Source organism: Ranitomeya imitator, chromosome 2 (assembly GCF_032444005.1).
Source record: "Ranitomeya imitator isolate aRanImi1 chromosome 2, aRanImi1.pri, whole genome shotgun sequence".
NCBI lineage: Eukaryota > Metazoa > Chordata > Amphibia > Anura > Dendrobatidae > Ranitomeya > Ranitomeya imitator.
The window spans coordinates 604,116,630-604,134,756 of record NC_091283.1 but is presented as its reverse complement, the minus strand read 5'-3'; the positions used below and the strand labels follow the sequence as shown (position 1 = coordinate 604,134,756).

Here is an 18,127-nt window from a genome sequence, read left to right as displayed (position 1 = left end):
ATATATATATATATATATATATATATATATATATATATATATATATATATATATATATATACATACAGTGGGGCAAAAAAGTATTTAGTCAGTCAGCAATAGTGCAAGTTCCACCACTTAAAAAGATGAGAGGCGTCTGTAATTTACATCATAGGTAGACCTCAACTATGGGAGACAAACTGAGAAAAAAAATCCAGAAAATCACATTGTCTGTTTTTTTAACATTTTATTTGCATATTATGGTGGAAAATAAGTATTTGGTCAGAAACAAAATTTCATCTCAATACTTTGTAATATATCCTTTGTTGGCAATGACAGAGGTCAAACATTTTCTGTAAGTCTTCACAAGGTTGCCACACACTGTTGTTGGTATGTTGGCCCATTCCTCCATGCAGATCTCCTCTAGAGCAATGATGTTTTTGGCTTTTCGCTTGGCAACACGGACTTTCAACTCCCTCCAAAGGTTTTCTATAGGGTTGAGATCTGGAGACTGGCTAGGCCACTCCAGGACCTTGAAATGCTTCTTACGAAGCCACTCCTTCGTTGCCCTGGCGGTGTGCTTTGGATCATTGTCATGTTGAAAGACCCAGCCACGTTTCATCTTCAATGACCTTGCTGATGGAAGGAGGTTTGCACTCAAAATCTCACGATACATGGCCCCATTCATTCTTTCATGTACCCGGATCAGTCGTCCTGGCCCCTTTGCAGAGAAACAGCCCCAAAGCATGATGTTTCCACCACCATGCTTTACAGTAGGTATGGTGTTTGATGGATGCAACTCAGTATTCTTTTTCCTCCAAACACGACAAGTTGTATTTCTACCAAACAGTTCCAGTTTGGTTTCATCAGACCATAGGACATTCTCCCAAAACTCCTCTGGATCATCCAAATGCTCTCTAGCAAACTTCAGACGGGCCCGGACATGTACTGGCTTAAGCAGTGGGACACGTCTGGCACTGCAGGATCTGAGTCCATGGTGGTGTAGTGTGTTACTTATGGTAGGCCTTGTTACATTGGTCCCAGCTCTCTGCAGTTCATTCACTAGGTCCCCCCGCGTGGTTCTGGGATTTTTGCTCACCGTTCTTGTGATCATTCTGACCCCACGGGGTGGGATTTTGCATGGAGCCCCAGATCGAGGGAGATTATCAGTGGTCTTGTATGTCTTCCATTTTCTAATTATTGCTCCCACTGTTGATTTCTTCACTCCAAGCTGGTTGGCTATTGCAGATTCAGTCTTCCCAGCCTGGTGCAGGGCTACAATTTTGTTTCTGGTGTCCTTTGACAGCTCTTTGGTCTTCACCATAGTGGAGTTTGGAGTTAGACTGAGGGTGTGCACAGGTGTCTTTTTATACTGATAACAAGTTTAAACAGGTGCCATTACTACAGGTAATGAGTGGAGGAAAGAGGAGACTCTTAAAGAAGAAGTTACAGGTCTGTGAGAGCCAGAAATCTTGATTGTTTGTTTCTGACCAAATACTTATTTTCCACCATAATATGCAAATAAAATGTTAAAAAAACAGACAATGTGATTTTCTGGATTTTTTTTTCTCAGTTTGTCTCCCATAGTTGAGGTCTACCTATGATGTAAATTACAGACGCCTCTCATCTTTTTAAGTGGTGGAACTTGCACTATTGCTGACTGACTAAATACTTTTTTGCCCCACTGTATATAATTTTTTTTTTTTTTTTCTTTATTTAGGAATTTCTTTTTTCTCTATCGCCTTTCATTGGGGAACACAGAAACCATGGGTGTATGCTGCTGCCACTAGGAGGCTGACACTATGCAAATAAAAAAGTTAGCTCCTCCTCTGCAGTGTACACCCCACCGACAGGAAGTAGGATATTCAGTTTAGCTTAGTGTCAGTAGGAGGTGGACACGGGTCTTTCATTAGACCCTTATCTACCTCAATGTGCGTCGTTTCTTTTCAGGTTTCCGGAGGGATACAGGGTGAGCAGTCACACCTGTAGTCCCACAATGCGGACTATGAGTACGGCGTGTACTGCAACCCCGTATCCTCATAGATCCCTCTCCAGGACCAAGATCCTAGCACACAAGCGTGCTTAGAAGTCCGGTCCTGGCTCCGTCCCCCACCCACTCGCCCACCAGAGCCTGTCGGTTGGAGGAGACGAGGACGTCCATCACAGCTCCGTGGACGTCTCAATCCCTTCAGGTTAGTAACTGCGTGGGATGTTTAGGTGAGTATTTCCCCTAAATTTCCAGATCTTCCCCTTACTCTCTCACAGTGTGGGGGAGTAGTGGTCCCTAAATACGCTGCACTATCTTCTATGGCGGCGCTGATTTTATTTTAAAAGGGATCCTAGGGGCACCAAGACGAGCAGTGGCTCTGCACTACGGGCTATCCCCTTTATCGGGCCGCAGTACCCTCCCTGCGGCCGCACTGCGCAGCGGTCGCAATGTCAGTTTTCTGGCAACGCCGGCACCCCCCCTGCGGCCGCCCTGCGGGCTTCGGCGCCGCGATCCCCTTTCCGGCGGCCTCTAATTTGGGTCCCGGCTTCAGCCGGGGCCTACTTCGGCGCCGCGTGCCGTTCTCCCTGCTGTCCTGGCAGGCTGCCGCGCTGCTCTGTGGCGCACTGTTCCGGGGCCGCGGTCTCTTTTTCCAGCGGCGCCGACCTCTACTTTAGGTCCCGGCTTCAGCCGGGGCCTACTTCGGCGCCGCGCTCCTTCACTTCCGCTTTCTTCGGGCGGGCTTTCTCCCGCCCGACAAACTGTGCCCTGCAATCTCCGCCCACCGGCGCCATCTGGGCTGTCTTCGCCCCTTCCTTCACGTCGCTGCTGAGCACAGGGCAGGAGATTCCAACCTGCCCGCATTTTCACCTGGGGGCACAGCACATCATCTGCGCGGATTGCACCAGAGGCCGCAGGGCAGCAGCTCCATCTTTCTGTTCCACTGCTGACAAGAGTGCCCCAGATGTGTCTACCTGTTCTCCTAGGGGCTATCGTCCCTGAGGAGCATCTTCCAAGCCGTGCAGCCTTCCATCTGGACACCGCAGCGCCTGCCGTGAGCACCTCTGCACCGCAGTTTGACTCAAACCCCTAATCTTCTGACATTTCCCTCAGGGGCCCGTTCGGTCTAATTTTAAGGGAGGTCGCTCCCGGCCTCCTACCTTTTCCTGCGTCTTATTGAAACACTTTAAGGGTTCGCCTTGTAACCACAAGCTCCCCTCAGGCAGGCCTGCAGCAACCCACATTTTGTTCCCCCCCCCCCCCCCCCCCCCTGCTGCTCCGCCTCAGAGCGAAGTCCCCACCCCAGGCTGGGCTTCCCCTCTGTCTCTATCAGTAGCGGATCTCACACGGGTGTCCCAGACCCTTGTGTCCGTGCTCGATTGGTTGCCCCTGCAGCCTTCCGTAGTAGCCAGCGGGTCGCAAGAAGCTCTGTCCGAGTCTTCCAATACAGGCCGCGAAAGATTCAGATGGGAACGCCAGTCTGAGTTCTCTTCTCGGTCCATCTCGCCCCACGGTCCTTCTCTGTGGTCGAGTTCCCCCTTATCTTCCCCCCGGAGTCAGGCGAGGCTTTCTCTGATGTGCCTTCGGAGGATATTTTGGGGCCGGAGTCGAACCATATCTTAACATGAGGGATATGGTTCAAAGCCTCATTGGAGCGTCCAATCTGACCAGTGGCAACAAAGATTCCTCTACGAAACCCGCAGATCAGGCGGTTTCGTTTAGACGGTCTAAACTACCTCCCAAGGGATTCGCTCCTCATCCTGAATCGAGGAGCTTCTGGCCAGAGAGAGAGCGAATTCGACCAGACGTTCTCAAAGAGGAAAGCGTCTTGGAGTCTCATATCTCTTTCCTCCGGATCTCATCGCCAACCGGAATGAGAGGCGATGGAGAACGACCTCTCCCCCTGTGGATCCGCCGGCTGCTAGACTTGCCACCAACACAGTCCTCACGCTGTCCGGTGGGGCGACTCTGACAGATTCCATCGATAGGATCATGGAATCCTTTGTGAATTCGGCTCTCGAACCTGCCGCATCATCCCTATGCCCGGTTTTCGCTTGCACTTGGGTTTCGAAGTCGGTATCCGAAGGGGCTAAAACAACCCCGTTGGGGCATTCAAGCCGGAGCTCCACCAGACTGGCTGGCGGAAGTTACCACCCAGATTACTCTAGCCGGGGAATAATTTGTTCTCTGGACGTCGCGTCTTCTGCCGCTCAGACACCCAGTAATGTTGTTGCCAGCCGTCGTTCTTTTTGGCTCAAGAGTCATCAAAGAAGTCCCTTACGAGCCTGCCTTTTTCAAGGATCACGTCTTTTCGGTTCCAAGCTGGACCAAATTATTAAGGACGCCACTGGCGGCACCAGTTCTCTTCTTAGGCGGCAACTTCGGTCCTTTTCGGCCTTTTTTTTCGTCGTTTAGCGGCATCAGATTCCTTTTCACAACAGAGGCCACAGGCACGTTAAGAGAAGAAGGTATTCTTCGACTCGCTCCTTCCTGGCGTTGCCGCTACTCCTAAGGTGGTTTCTCCAGGTCCAGGACTGGAAGTTCCACCCATAGGGGTGGAGCCGCCTATTCATTTCTCTAATCAGCGGTGCCGGTGACCGCTGACAGGAAGAGCTGCAGCACAGAAGACCATGTGACAGGCGGGGAGCGCCAGGATCGCTGGGACTAGGTAAGTATGTCATATTCACCTGTCCCCGTTCCAGCCGCCGGGCGCCGCTCCATCTTCCCGGCGTCTATCTGCGCTCTGACTGTGCAGGTCAGAGGGCGCGATGACGCATATAGTGTGCGCGGCGCCCTCTGCCTGATCAGTCAGAGCGGAGAGAGACGCCGGGATCGGACGCCGGAACGAGACGCCGGGAGCTGCAATCAAGAGAGGTGAATATGGCTTTTTTTTTTTATTGCAGCAGCGGCACAGATTTATGTGGAGCATCTATAGGGAAATATGAACGGTGCAGAGCACTGTATGGGGCAGTATGAACGGTGCAGAGCACTATATGGGGCAGTATGAACGGTGCAGAGCACTGTATGGGGCAGTATGAACGGTGCAGAGCACTATATGGGGCAGTATGAACGGTGCAGAGCACTGTATGGGGCAGTATGAACGGTGCAGAGCACTATATGGGGCAGTATGAACGGTGCAGAGCACTATATGGGGCAGTATGAACGGTGCAGAGCACTATATGGGGCAGTATGAACGGTGCAGAGCACTATATGGGGCAGTATGAACGGTGCAGAGCACTGTATGGGGCAGTATGAACGGTGCAGAGCACTGTATGGGGCAGTATGAACGGTGCAGAGCACTATATGGGGCAGTATGAACGGTGCAGAGCACTATATGGGGCAGTATGAACGGTGCAGAGCACTATATGGGGCACAGCTGTGGGACAAAAATGAACGGTGCAGAGCATATATGGGGCAATATGAACGGTGCAGAGCATATAGGGCACAGATATGGGGCAATATGAACGGTGCAGAGCATATAGGGCACAGATATGGGGCAATATGAACGGTGCAGAGCACTATGTGGGGCACAGATATGGTGCAGAGCACTATATGGGGCACAGTTATGGGGCAATATGAACGGTGCAGAGCACTATATGGCACAGCTATGGGGAAATAATGAACAGTGCAGAGCACTATATGGCACAGCTATGGGGAAATAATGATCTATTTTTATTTTTGAAATTCACCGGTAAATGCTGAATTTCCACCCTAGGCTTATACTCGAGTCAATAAGTTTTCCCAGTTTTTTTGTGGCAAAATTAGGGGGGTCGGCTTATACTCGGGTTGGCTTATACTCGAGTATATACGGTATGCCTATTTTTCTCACTTCACTTTACCAAGTTAGACTATTTAGTGCTGATGCATCACACACAAATCGGATTATAAAAATATTTAAACACATGTTATGTAACAAAATAGGTAAAAAGCCAAGGAAGAGGAGGGATGAATACTTCTGCAAGCCGCTGTACATCAGTCTACTCAGCACCCCATGCTCTATAATAGGGTGCCTGCAGATTGAACAGCATTTTCATAGTGACAGGTTCCCTTTAATGTTGCTGTAGGCCCCTTGCAAGCCTTTTATTTTAATAAATTTCCTAGGGACATCTGGTTCTAAAGCCACATTAACATGTTCAGTATTTGGTCAGTATTTTACCTCAGTATCTGGAAACCAAAACCTGGAGTGGAACAATCAGAGGAAAAGTATAATAGAAACTCGTCACCACGTCTGTATTTATCACCCACTCCTGGTTTTGGCTTACAAATACTGAGGTAAAATACTGACCAAATACTGCACGTGTGCACGTTGCCTAAGAAATATTATTGTTGTGCCAAACTTAAACATCGATGTTCCTTTGCTGTGTTGTAAGCTATTTATGGACCATTTCTTTTTTCATGAAAATGCAAATAAAACATTCAGTAAAATCGTCATCGAACAGCAAAACTTTATATGGGGTTAATCAGAATCACTGTAAATGATGGCAGCTGTGTACTGACTACTCAACATGTGATTGGCTAATTCTGAACACATCCCCAATTATTATAGGGTGTTCATACTTATGCAACCATATTGTTTTTGTAATTTTTTTCTCTACCTCCCAATGATTTGCTTGTCTCTCAGTGGATTTGTATAGATTAAGCGTTTCCTACTCGCATACTACCTCTTCATCTCGCCCCCTCTCTGTTGGAGTCCCTCAAGGCTCTGTCCTAGGACCCTTACTCTTCTCAATCTATACACTCGGCCTGGGGTAACTCATAAGGCCCTATGGCTTCCAGTACCACCTTTATGTGGATGACACTCAGATCTACATCTCTGGCCCAGATGTCACCTCTCTGCTGTCCAGAATCCCAGAGTGTCTATCAGCCATATCCTCCTTCTTCTCCTCTCGCTTCCTCAAGCTCAATGTGGTCAAATCTGAAAGAATTATCTTTCCTCTATCTCGCATATCTTCTCTACCAGATCCATCTATCAAAATAAATGAAATCACACTTTCCCCTGTCCCCAAAATCCGCTGCCTCGGAGTAACCCTTGACTTTGCCCTGTCCTTCAAACCGCACATCCAAGCTCGCGCCACCTCCTGTCGCCTCCAGCTCAAAATTATTTCCAGAATCTGTCCTTTCCTCAACCCTCACTCTACCAAAATACTTGTGCATGCCCTAATCATCTCCCGCCTCGACTACTGCAACATATTCCTCTGTGGCCTACCTTCTAACATTCTCGCACCCCTCCAGTCCGTCCTCAACTCTGCTGCCCGACTAATTAATCTCTCTCCTTGCTACACTCCTGCTTCCCCTCTTTGCAAATCCCTTCACTGGCTCCCAATTTCCCAGCGTATCCAGTTTAAACTACTAACACTGACCTACAAAGCCATCCATAACCTTTCTCCTCCGTATATTTCCAAACTAATCTCTCAATATCTTCCCTCAAGTAATCTCTGGTCCTCCCAAGACATCCTTCTCTCCTCCAGCTTATTCGCTCCTCACCCCATCGCCTCCAAGACTTCTCCCGAATATCCCCCATCATCTGGAATTCTGTGCCCCAACACGTCCGGTTATCCACCACATTTTGATCCTTCAAACGAAACCTGAAAACCCACCTCTTCAAGGAAGCTTACAGCCTGCACTGACCACACGGCCACCTCAACACCATCGGAGCTACCGCAACCCCCGAACTACTGTCTCCTTCCCCATGATCCTGTATTATGTAAGCCCGCAAGGACAGAGTCTTCTCCCCTCTGTATCAGTCTGTTACTGTTAGTTTGTTTACTGTAAGTGATATTTGTATTTTGATGTAACCCTTTCTCATGTACAGCACCATGGAATTAATGGGCTATATAAATAAATAATAATGTCATCAACGAAGAACAAGAGAAGGCAGTCACCGATCTAAAATTCCAACTTTATTGAATCTTCATGTATAAAACTTCATGGCCGGGGGAGTGAGGAATGGAGCCCAGGTGAGCAGGAGGAGACGACGGCCGTTTCGCACTGTGCTTGCGCTTCCACGGGTCTGCATCAGTGAAGTTGGAATTTTAGATCGGTGAGTGCCTTCTCTTGTTCTTCATTGATGGCATTGGAATTATATGTTTTTTCCTGAAGAGCACCCGAGATCTGTATGTATGGCTGAATCCATATGGACTATTGATTGACACCTGGGCCCACAATTGGGATCACCTTGTTTTTTCAGGCAGTGCTGTTGTTTTTTGTCTTTTTTTTTTTTATTTCGTAAATAAATAATAATAATAATAAATAATATTAAAGGTGGAAAAAGTTCTGAAAAGATTTTTCTTGGTATGATTTTCTTTTTTTTACATGGCAAAAACCGGGCATTTTAACAGCGATGTTACTTTGTGTATCCACTGTACATTATCTGTCTTATTACGCAAATGTTGCACTTTCTGGTATTTTTTGTAATACTTTTTTTTTTTGTTGTACACAGGCAAGGAGTTTACTTTATCAATTTCGTCTCTTACCCAAAATTCCCTGCAGTCTCCATGACTTATGCAAGTTGTGTGGCCCCGGTATGTGGGACAGCGGCTATATACCAACAATTGAATGCAATGGTGAACACCCAGACTCCAAAAGTTGTTTGTATGGAGGAACTGTAGAAAACCCTATTCCAACGTCACCTAGAGAAAGCAAGAAAAAACACAAACCGCTTGATGTTTTTACCTTTAGGAAATAAAGAAAATGCCTAAAAACTCCATCATTTGAAGAGTTTCAAAGTGAAGTTCTTTATTCACTGTGAATTGGGTTCAGTGGACTCTACATTTATTTATACTGCACAGTCAGTGAACTGGCTAGAATTTGGATTACTGCCTAAACTAGACTAATTGGTGTAGGAAAGTTTTTTTTTTTTTTTTTTTTTTTTTTGTGTTTGTAAGGATTGTTACCAATCAAATATTGAAAACAAAGTTACAACGTTGTCAGGAACATTTTCAAATCTATTATAAAGCCTTTGCTAGCGAAGCACAATCCTGTACCACTTTTCTTCCTAAAACTCACATGAAAAATGTTATTTAATTCAATAAATCTGTTAGTGGGATTTTAACCAATCAATATAATTACAATTATTTTCATGTGTGTTTTTTTTTTTTTTTTTTTTTGTACTTATTTTCTATTATCGCACAAACCGAAACCAATCAGGTGACTTACGACTATCAATATTTTCCACTGCACTGCATTAATGGGAAATATGATTTACTTGAAGTCAATTATTTTATGTAACCTGTACCATTCATAGCAGTGTAAATAAATAAATTGCGTTTTCACAGATTTTTTTTTGTCCATTCATAATTACTGTAACTTATAAAAAGAATAATGCACCCACCAAAATTACGGTCATCAGGTTTTTGCTATTTAATGTGGGAACAGCACGATGTAGAGGCTCTATACCTGATTCTATTGACGTCACTTACTGCTTGCAGTTTCAATACAATCCATTTTTTTTCTATAAGCAGTAGATTATCACTGGAGGACTAGTTGGCTCGTGCCAGGAAGTTCAGCTAATCTATATAATCCTGCCCCCACAACTGATTAGCATCTTACTGACCATGTACAGTGGACACAAATCTGCCAATCAGGGGTGTAGGCGAGTTATACACAGCTCAGCATTTATAGCACTGCTACTGTATGTCTACAGCAGAGAAAATGGGGATATCAACCAAAACTTTAACTTGCAGTCCGGTAAGTGATAAGTCACTGGAATCAGTCTCTTTACCCCTACATCATGCTGCCCTCAGATTACATTGCAAAAATCTAGTGAACGATTCCCACCAAAAGCCATACTTGTCATACTAATGTATCCAACAATTAGGAACACAAGTATATTTTGATCATGGTAAAGAAACTGCAAAAAAATGGAGTAAAAAATGTGAAGCCCTAAACAAGTGCTTCTCACAAAATTAGAATATTATCGAATGGTTAATTTATTTTATTTCTTTAATACAAAAATTTAAATTACATAGAATCATTACAAACAGTGATCTATTTCAAGTGTTTATTTTTGTTAATGTTGATGATTATGGCTTACAGCCAATGAAAACCCAAAAGTCATTATCTCAGTAAATTAGAGTACTTTATAACACCAGCTTGAAAAATGATTTTAAAATTCGAAATGTTGGCCTACTGAAATGTATATTCAGTAAATGCACTCAATACTTGGTCGGGGCTCCTTTTCCCTTTCGCCACGACAGCACCCCACTGGAGAGAGGGATCCGCCCCGCAGGAACAGGAAACCTACCGAGAAATAAAAGGGGGCGGTCCGCCTCTCCTCCTCAGTTTAGGTTTCCTGTTCCTGCGGGAACAATCCAGGAATGACAGGACGACTACAACATACCTGGGCTAGCATGCCGCCTGTGCGGTGTCCGTGAGAACGGCAGGGGCTGCAGCTCAGAAGCAGCGTCGGGGGAGTTCCATTAGACGGCTCCCTCCTCGGCTGGTGGATCGAGCAGACGGCCGGGTCCGGGGAGGGCCGCCCGGCGTCTTCTCCTGCGTACGGTGCGGCCAGGAGCCGGGTAAGAGAATCTCCATTGCGGTCCGGCGCTGAACCCCGGACCGCGCAGGCGCCGACCGCCGCAATAGTGGCTACCCCGGAACTGAAGGAGTCACTTCCGGGGCGCCTAGGCCGGATCTGGGGCGGGGGAGCCAGCGACGACCCGCGCATGCGCATTGCGCAGCGGGGAAGAAAAAAAAAAGGGGAAAAAGGGCGCACTATTTAAAAACGCCCAGAAACAATAATGCGGCGATGCAGAGATGTCATCCCCAGGTGCCATGGACCCCACAGCTGGAGATCCAGTGCCCCCCACCAAACATCACACCAAAGGATCCTCGGAGTCCGCTCGTAAGAGTGACGGTTCCAGAACAGGATCTCGGCCTTCTGATCCGGTACTATTCGCTTCACTGGGTGGGTGTTAAAACCTAAGCTATTAAGCTGACGTTGTCTCCCTATTTCTCTCTCTTTTCTCTCTCTCTCGCTACTTATTACGCCCAGTCTAAAAAACGACAAAAGTCCAAACATAAGGAATGTGCCTTGTGTAGCCAGCCCCTTCCGGACTCATACCCCAAAAAACTGTGCAAGGACTGTTTTAAGGAAACAACTCAGGGAGCGACAGTGTCCGTTACGGACTTACGGGCCATTATTAGAGAAGAGCTAAAAAATATGACCCAGGAAAAACCGCGTAACATAGTTGGTAAGGCCGAAAAAAGACATTTGTCCATCCAGTTCAGCCTATATTCCATCATAATAAATCCCCAGATCTACGTCCTTCTACAGAACCTAATTGTATGATACAATATTGTTCTGCTCCAGGAAGACATCCAGGCCTCTCTTGAACCCCTCGACTGAGTTCGCCATCACCACCTCCTCAGGCAAGCAATTCCAGATTCTCACTGCCCTAACAGTAAAGAATCCTCTTCTATGTTGGTGGAAAAACCTTCTCTCCTCCAGACGCAAAGAATGCCCCCTTGTGCCCGTCACCTTCCTTGGTATAAACAGATCCTCAGCAAGATATTTGTATTGTCCCCTTATATACTTATACATGGTTATTAGATCGCCCCTCAGTCGTCTTTTTTCTAGACTAAATAATCCTAATTTCGCTAATCTATCTGGGTATTGTGGTTCTCCCATCCCCTTTATTAATTTTGTTGCCCTCCTTTGTACTCTCTCTAGTTCCATTATATCCTTCCTGAGCACCGGTGCCCAAAACTGGACACAGTACTCCATGTGCGGTCTAACTAGGGATTTGTACAGAGGCAGTATAATGCTCTCATCATGTGTATCCAGACCTCTTTTAATGCACCCCATGATCCTGTTTGCCTTGGCAGCTGCTGCCTGGCACTGGCTGCTCCAGGTAAGTTTATCATTAACTAGGATCCCCAAGTCCTTCTCCCTGTCAGATTTACCCAGTGGTTTCCCATTCAGTGTGTAATGGTGATATTGATTCCTTCTTCCCATGTGTATAACCTTACATTTATCATTGTTAAACCTCATCTGCCACCTTTCAGCCCAAGTTTCCAACTTATCCAGATCCATCTGTAGCAGAATACTATCTTCTCTTGTATTAACTGCTTTACATAGTTTTGTATCATCTGCAAATATCGATATTTTACTGTGTAAACCTTCTACCAGATCATTAATGAATATGTTGAAGAGAACAGGTCCCAATACCGACCCCTGCGGTACCCCACTGGTCACAGCGACCCAGTTAGAGACTATACCATTTATAACCACCCTCTGCTTTCTATCACTAAGCCAGTTACTAACCCATTTACACACTTTCCCCCAGACCAAGCATTCTCATTTTGTGTACCAACCTCTTGTGCGGCACGGTATCAAACGCTTTGGAAAAATCGAGATATACCACGTCCAATGACTCACCGTGGTCCAGCCTATAGCTTACCTCTTCATAAAAACTGATTAGATTGGTTTGACAGGAGCGATTTCTCATAAACCCATGCTGATATGGAGTTAAACAGTTATTCTCATTGAGATAATCCAGAATAACATCCCTCAGAAACCCTTCAAATATTTTACCAACAATAGAGGTTAGACTTACTGGCCTATAATTTCCAGGTTCACTTTTAGAGCCCTTTTTGAATATTGGCACCACATTTGCTATGTGCCAATCCTGCGGAACAGACCCTGTCGCTATAGAGTCCCTAAAAATGAGAAATAATGGTTTATCTATTACATTGCTTAGTTCTCTTAGTACTTAGTAAAGCTAAGTCTAAAACACCAACACTTATGTCAGACTCCGAAAGTGACCAGACTGTACTGTCAGAAGCCTCCCTATCATCATCATCATCTTCCTCATCAAAAATCGAGGGGCGTTCATGTTTCCCCTTAGACAGTGTGGACAACTTGGTAAAGTCAATCCGCAATACCATGGGGTGTGAGGAGGTAAAGGGTGCGCAAACCACGCAGGAAATTATGTTTGCGGGTTTGGCAGAGAGAAAGAGGAGATGTTTTCCGGTTATACCAGCGGTGAAAGCATTAATTAAAAGAGAGTGGGAGAAGCAGGATCAAAGAAGCTTTTTGCCCTCCGCGTCTAAACGTAAATATCCGTTTAGTGATGAGGAGCTCCTTACATGGACCAAAGTTCCTAAGGTCGATGCTGCCGTAGCTTCTACCTCCAAGCAATCCACTCTGCCTGTGGAGGATGCGGGACTTCTGGTCGATCCATTAGATCGTAAAGCTGAATCATCCATTAAACGATCTTGGGAAGCGGCTACAGGAATTTTTAAACCTGCAGTAGCCAGCACCTGCGCTGCCCGGTCAACGATCATTTGGATTGATCAGTTGGACCAGCAGATCGAAAATAAAGTTTCAAGAGAGAAACTTCGAGCGGCCATCCCCTTAATACGTGGAGCAGCATCTTTTATGGCGGACGCATCTGCCAACTCTCTTCGGTTAGCAGCGAGATCCGCAGGTCTTGTGAACAATGCAAGACGCGCACTTTGGATGAAAAGTTGGAAAGGGGATGCGCAGTCTAAATCCAAAATATGCGCAATCCCATGCGAGGGTGAGTACCTCTTTGGTAAAACCTTAGATGAGATACTCAAAGGCAAAGGACAGGAAGAAAGCTTTTCCTGATTCCTCTATTCCCTTTTACAGGAGAGCCTTTAAGAGGAGACCGTTTGGTAAAAGGAGACAAACGGATAGGTCTACAACATGGACTGCTAAAGAGGACAGGCAAAGAGGTACCATGTTTAGAAGACCCAACCCCCCAAAAGACAATAAATTCTGAGGATATACCAGTAGGGGGCAGACTGAAATTTTTCGCCACCCAATGGGAAAAAGTAACATCTAGCTCGTGGGTTTTAAACATCATCCGAGATGGAATTAAACTACAATTCTCTCGTGTTCCCCACGAGTCATATATTATAACATCCCTCAGCTCGCCCGCACAACAGCAGGCTCTAGAGCTAGAAATTCAAACCCTATTATCAAAGCGGGTTTTAGTCCAAGTCCCCGAGGGACAGGAAGGCAGAGGATTCTACTCTCCCTTATTCCTGATTTCTAAACCCGACGGTTCTTTCAGGACCATCATAAACCTTAAAAAGCTCAATTCATTTGTTAAAAACCATACATTTAAGATGGAATCCATTAGATCCACTATAAAACTCCTCTTTCCAAACTGTATGATGGGGGGCATTGATTTGAAAGATGCTTATGATCATCTCCCTATCCATGACAGATACCAAAAGTACCTCAGAGTAGCAGTGACAATCAACGGCGAGATTCATCATTTCCAATACACAGCCATGCCCTTCGGCCTTTCAACAGCACCGAGGATCTTCACCAAGATAATGCTAGAGGTGATGGCCTACCTTCGCCAAAAAGAAACCTTAATTGTTCCCTATCTGGATGACTTTTTGGTCATTGGAAATTCAGTTACTCAATGTGCTGATCGTTTGGCTCATGCAATTTCCTCTCTACAGGATCTAGGCTGGATAATCAATACCAACAAATCCAGACTCACTCCGCTATCCTGTCAGGCGTTTTTGGGGTTCCATCTAGACTCCGTATCTCAAAAGTGTCTCCTGCCTCAGGTAAAAATACTACTAGTCAAACGCAAAGTCCTAGCGGCGATAAACAATCCACGTATATCCCTAAGACAAGCTATGTCCTTACTAGGATCCCTCATCTCTTGTATACCTGCGGTAAAATGGTCTCAACATCATACCCGTACACTGCAACACCAGATTGTACAAGAAGATAGACAGTTATCTGGTCACCTAAATGTGAAAATAACCTTATCTCAGGAAGTTTTAACTTCCTTAACGTGGTGGCTGAATTCAGACCATTTAATGAGTGGTGTTCCATGGATAATAACGCCATCTCATACCATAACCACGGACGCCAGTCCTCATGGATGGGGCGCTCATATGGGGAATAATTTTTACCAAGGGTTATGGAACATGGAGGAAAGCTGCTACTCCTCTAATGTTAAAGAATTAAATGCAGTAAAATACGCCTTATGCCATTTTCTCCCACAGCTACGAGGGAAAGACGTCAGAATCCTTTCCGACAACACCACCACAGTGCCGTATCTAAACAGGCAAGGAGGCACGCGATCAGAGACTCTGATGTCTTCTGCTACAGAAATCCTGAATCTAGCGGAAAGTCACCTAACATCCCTTACTGCACTGCACATAAGAGGGGAAAACAACCAGCAGGCAGACTTCTTAAGTTGACACACCTTGAGACAGGGAGAGTGGTGCCTAAACCAGCAGATTTTTCAAGATATAGTATCCCTATGGGGTCAACCTCAAGTAGATCTCTTCGCCACAAGGAAAAACAAAAAAGTCCGGAAATTTGCCTCCCTATCTCTAGCGGATCATCCGGACATTCTGGACGCTCTCCAAGCCCCTTGGCAGTTCAGTCTGGCATATGCTTTTCCGCCGATCATACTATTACCCCAAGTCATTCGCAAAATCAGAACCGAAGGAGCGAGGGTGATACTAATAGCTCCATTCTGGCCGAAGAGGCCTTGATTCTCGTGGCTGCAAACCATGTCGTTCTCAGATCCTTGGGTCCTCCCCTCAACACCCAATCTTCTCTTCCAGGGTCCGTTTTTCCACCCTCAAGTGGACAGTCTACATCTCACGGCCTGGAATTTGAGAGGCAGATGCTAAAATCAAGGGGGTTCTCGGAGGGATTGATAAACACGCTCCTCCAGAGTAGAAAACCTTCCACTACAAAAATTTACACAAAAATATGGAAGAAATTCCTACAATTCCATACATCTTCAAACACGTCAGAAATTCCGATAGTCTATCCTGGAATTTCTTCAAAAAGGGAGAGAACTAGGTTTAACTGCAAACACCTTAAAAGTTCATGTTTCAGCACTAGGAGCTCTCTATGGCCATAACATTGCAGGGAATAGATGGGTATCCCGATTTATTACAGCCTGTGAACGGATAAATCCAGTTAATATACCTAGAGTTCCTCCCTGGGATCTAAACTTAGTTTTACAAGCCCTAACATTTCAAAAACCTGACCTGCACATCCAAACATAGACTGAGTGTGAACAGGTGCTGTTCACACTCAGTCTATGTTTGGATGTGCAGGTCAGGTTTTTGAAATGTATTCTCTAGCCTTCTGATCGTGCACTCCCCGCCTCCTAGCTTCAGGTGTTTTAATTATAGTAGGTCCAATACCCCTCCACAGAGAGAGAGAATTTGAGTCCAAGAAGAGGTTTCACATGTACCCATTCAGATGGAGACGTTTATTCTCAGTGAGGTAGGTCAAGCGTAGGACCTCGTATAAGAGAGATGCCGTAAAGTGGCTACGAGGTACACATAAAATTGGCCATTTTTGTGCGCTAAAAGCTCTCATTTTTCATATTTCTAGTGCAGTAATGCAGTTCAAATTTCGTGTTTTCAAGTTTGCATGTTATGGCGCTGCAGTGTGCTGCCCTATTTATTTAACTATTTACAAGCCCTAACAGACTCTCCATTCGAACCAATAGATTCAATACCAATCAAGATCCTATCGCTAAAAACGGCCCTCTTGGTAGCACTGACTTCAGCCAGGAGAATCAGTGACATCCAAGCACTCTCTATAGATCCACCTTTCCTGCTAACTTTTCAGGATAAGTTGGTCCTTAAACCAGACCCTTCCTACCTTCCCAAAGTAGCTAAGACATTCCATAGGTCTCAGGAAATAATCTTGCCCACTTTCTTCAGTAGTCCTTCCACTCCTGAAGAACAAAAGTACCACACTCTAGATGTTAAAATAGTAGTGTTAAAGTACATTGAAAGAACCTGTAGCTGGCGACAGTGTAGGGCTCTGTTTATTTCCTTCCAGGGTCACAAGAAGGGTCATGGAATAACGAAAAGCACGTTATCCCGGTGGATCAGAGAGTCTATCAGACTGGCCTATTCCGCGAGTAAAGAAAACCCTCCGGAAGGCATAACAGCGCACTCTACCAGAGCTATGGCATCCTCCTGGGCAGAAAGGGGAGAGGTCCCAATTGAGACTATATGTAAGGCGGCAACTTGGTCAAATCCCTCTACATCAGTGTTCCCCAAGTCCGGTCCTCAAGAGCCACCAACAGGTCATGTTTTCAGGATTTCCTTAGTATTGCACAGGTGATAATTGCATCACCTGGACAGGCAATAATTCAATGACCTGTGCAATACTAAGGAAATCCTCAAAACATGACCTGTTGGTGGCTCTTGAGGAACGGACTTGGGGAACATTGCTCTACATTCTATAATCACTATAGGCTTGACCTATCGTCAACTTCTGACCTAGACTTTGGCAGGACTGTCCTCAGCACGGTGGTCCCCCCCTAGGTGATGGTCTCTGTAAGATCTCCAGTGGGGTGCTGTCGTGGCGAAAGGGAAAAAGCCGGATTACTCACCGGTAATACTCTTTTAGTGAGTCCACGACAGCACCCTCTTACATCCCTCCCTATATTAATATAGTACTTACTATTGAGTAAAATTCTTTTAATCATACATGAGCAAATAAGTTTGAAAATGAAATAAATTTTATTTGCCTAATACTGGCGGTCCTCCGGGTACTCTGAAATCAAAACTGAGGAGGAGAGGCGGACCGCCCCCTTTTATTTCTCGGTAGGTTTCCTGTTCCTGCGGAGCGGATCCCTCTCTCCAGTGGGGTGCTGTCGTGGACTCACTAAAAGAGTATTACCGGTGAGTAATCCGGCTTTTTGCATCAATTAATGTATCAAAGCAGCATGACATGTAGGCGATCAGCCTGTGGTACTGCTAAGGTGTTATGGAAGCCCAGGTTGCTTTGATAGCAGCCTTCAGCTTGTCTGCATTGTTGGGTCTGGTGTTTTTAATCTGCTTCTTGACAATACCCCATAGATTCTCTATGGGGTTAAGGTCAGGCGAGTTTGCTGGCCAATCAAGCACAGTGATACTGTTGTTTTTAAACAAGGTTATTGGTACTTTTGGCAGTGTGGACAGGTGCCAAGTCCTGCTGGAGAATGAAATTTCCATCTCCAAAAAGCTTGTCGGCAAAGGGAAGCATGAAGTGCTCTAAAATTTCCTGGTACACGGCTGCGCTGACTTTGGTCATAATAAAACACAGTAGACCTACACCAGCAGATGACATGGCTCCCCAAACCATCACTGATAGTGGAAACTTCACACTAGACCTCAAGTAGCTTGGATTGGCCTCTCCAC

General features: G+C 45.7%; 1 protein-coding gene across 3 annotated transcripts in view; it reads left to right on the top strand.

Moving 5' to 3' along the window:
• The window catches only part of TBC1D16 (TBC1 domain family member 16), an 84,938-nt gene extending 75,697 nt beyond the window's left edge, over positions 1-9,241 (top strand). The window contains exon 12 of one of the 3 annotated variants that reach the window (XM_069752423.1): positions 8,406-9,241. In XM_069752423.1, coding sequence (XP_069608524.1) covers positions 8,406-8,651 — 246 coding nt within the window. In that variant the 3' untranslated portion in view covers positions 8,652-9,241. Of the gene's footprint in view, positions 1-7,778; positions 7,939-8,405 lie in introns of those variants that run through there. The other 2 variants (XM_069752424.1, XM_069752425.1) reach the window with 2 other exon arrangements.
• The last annotated feature ends 8,886 nt before the right edge of the window (positions 9,242-18,127 follow it).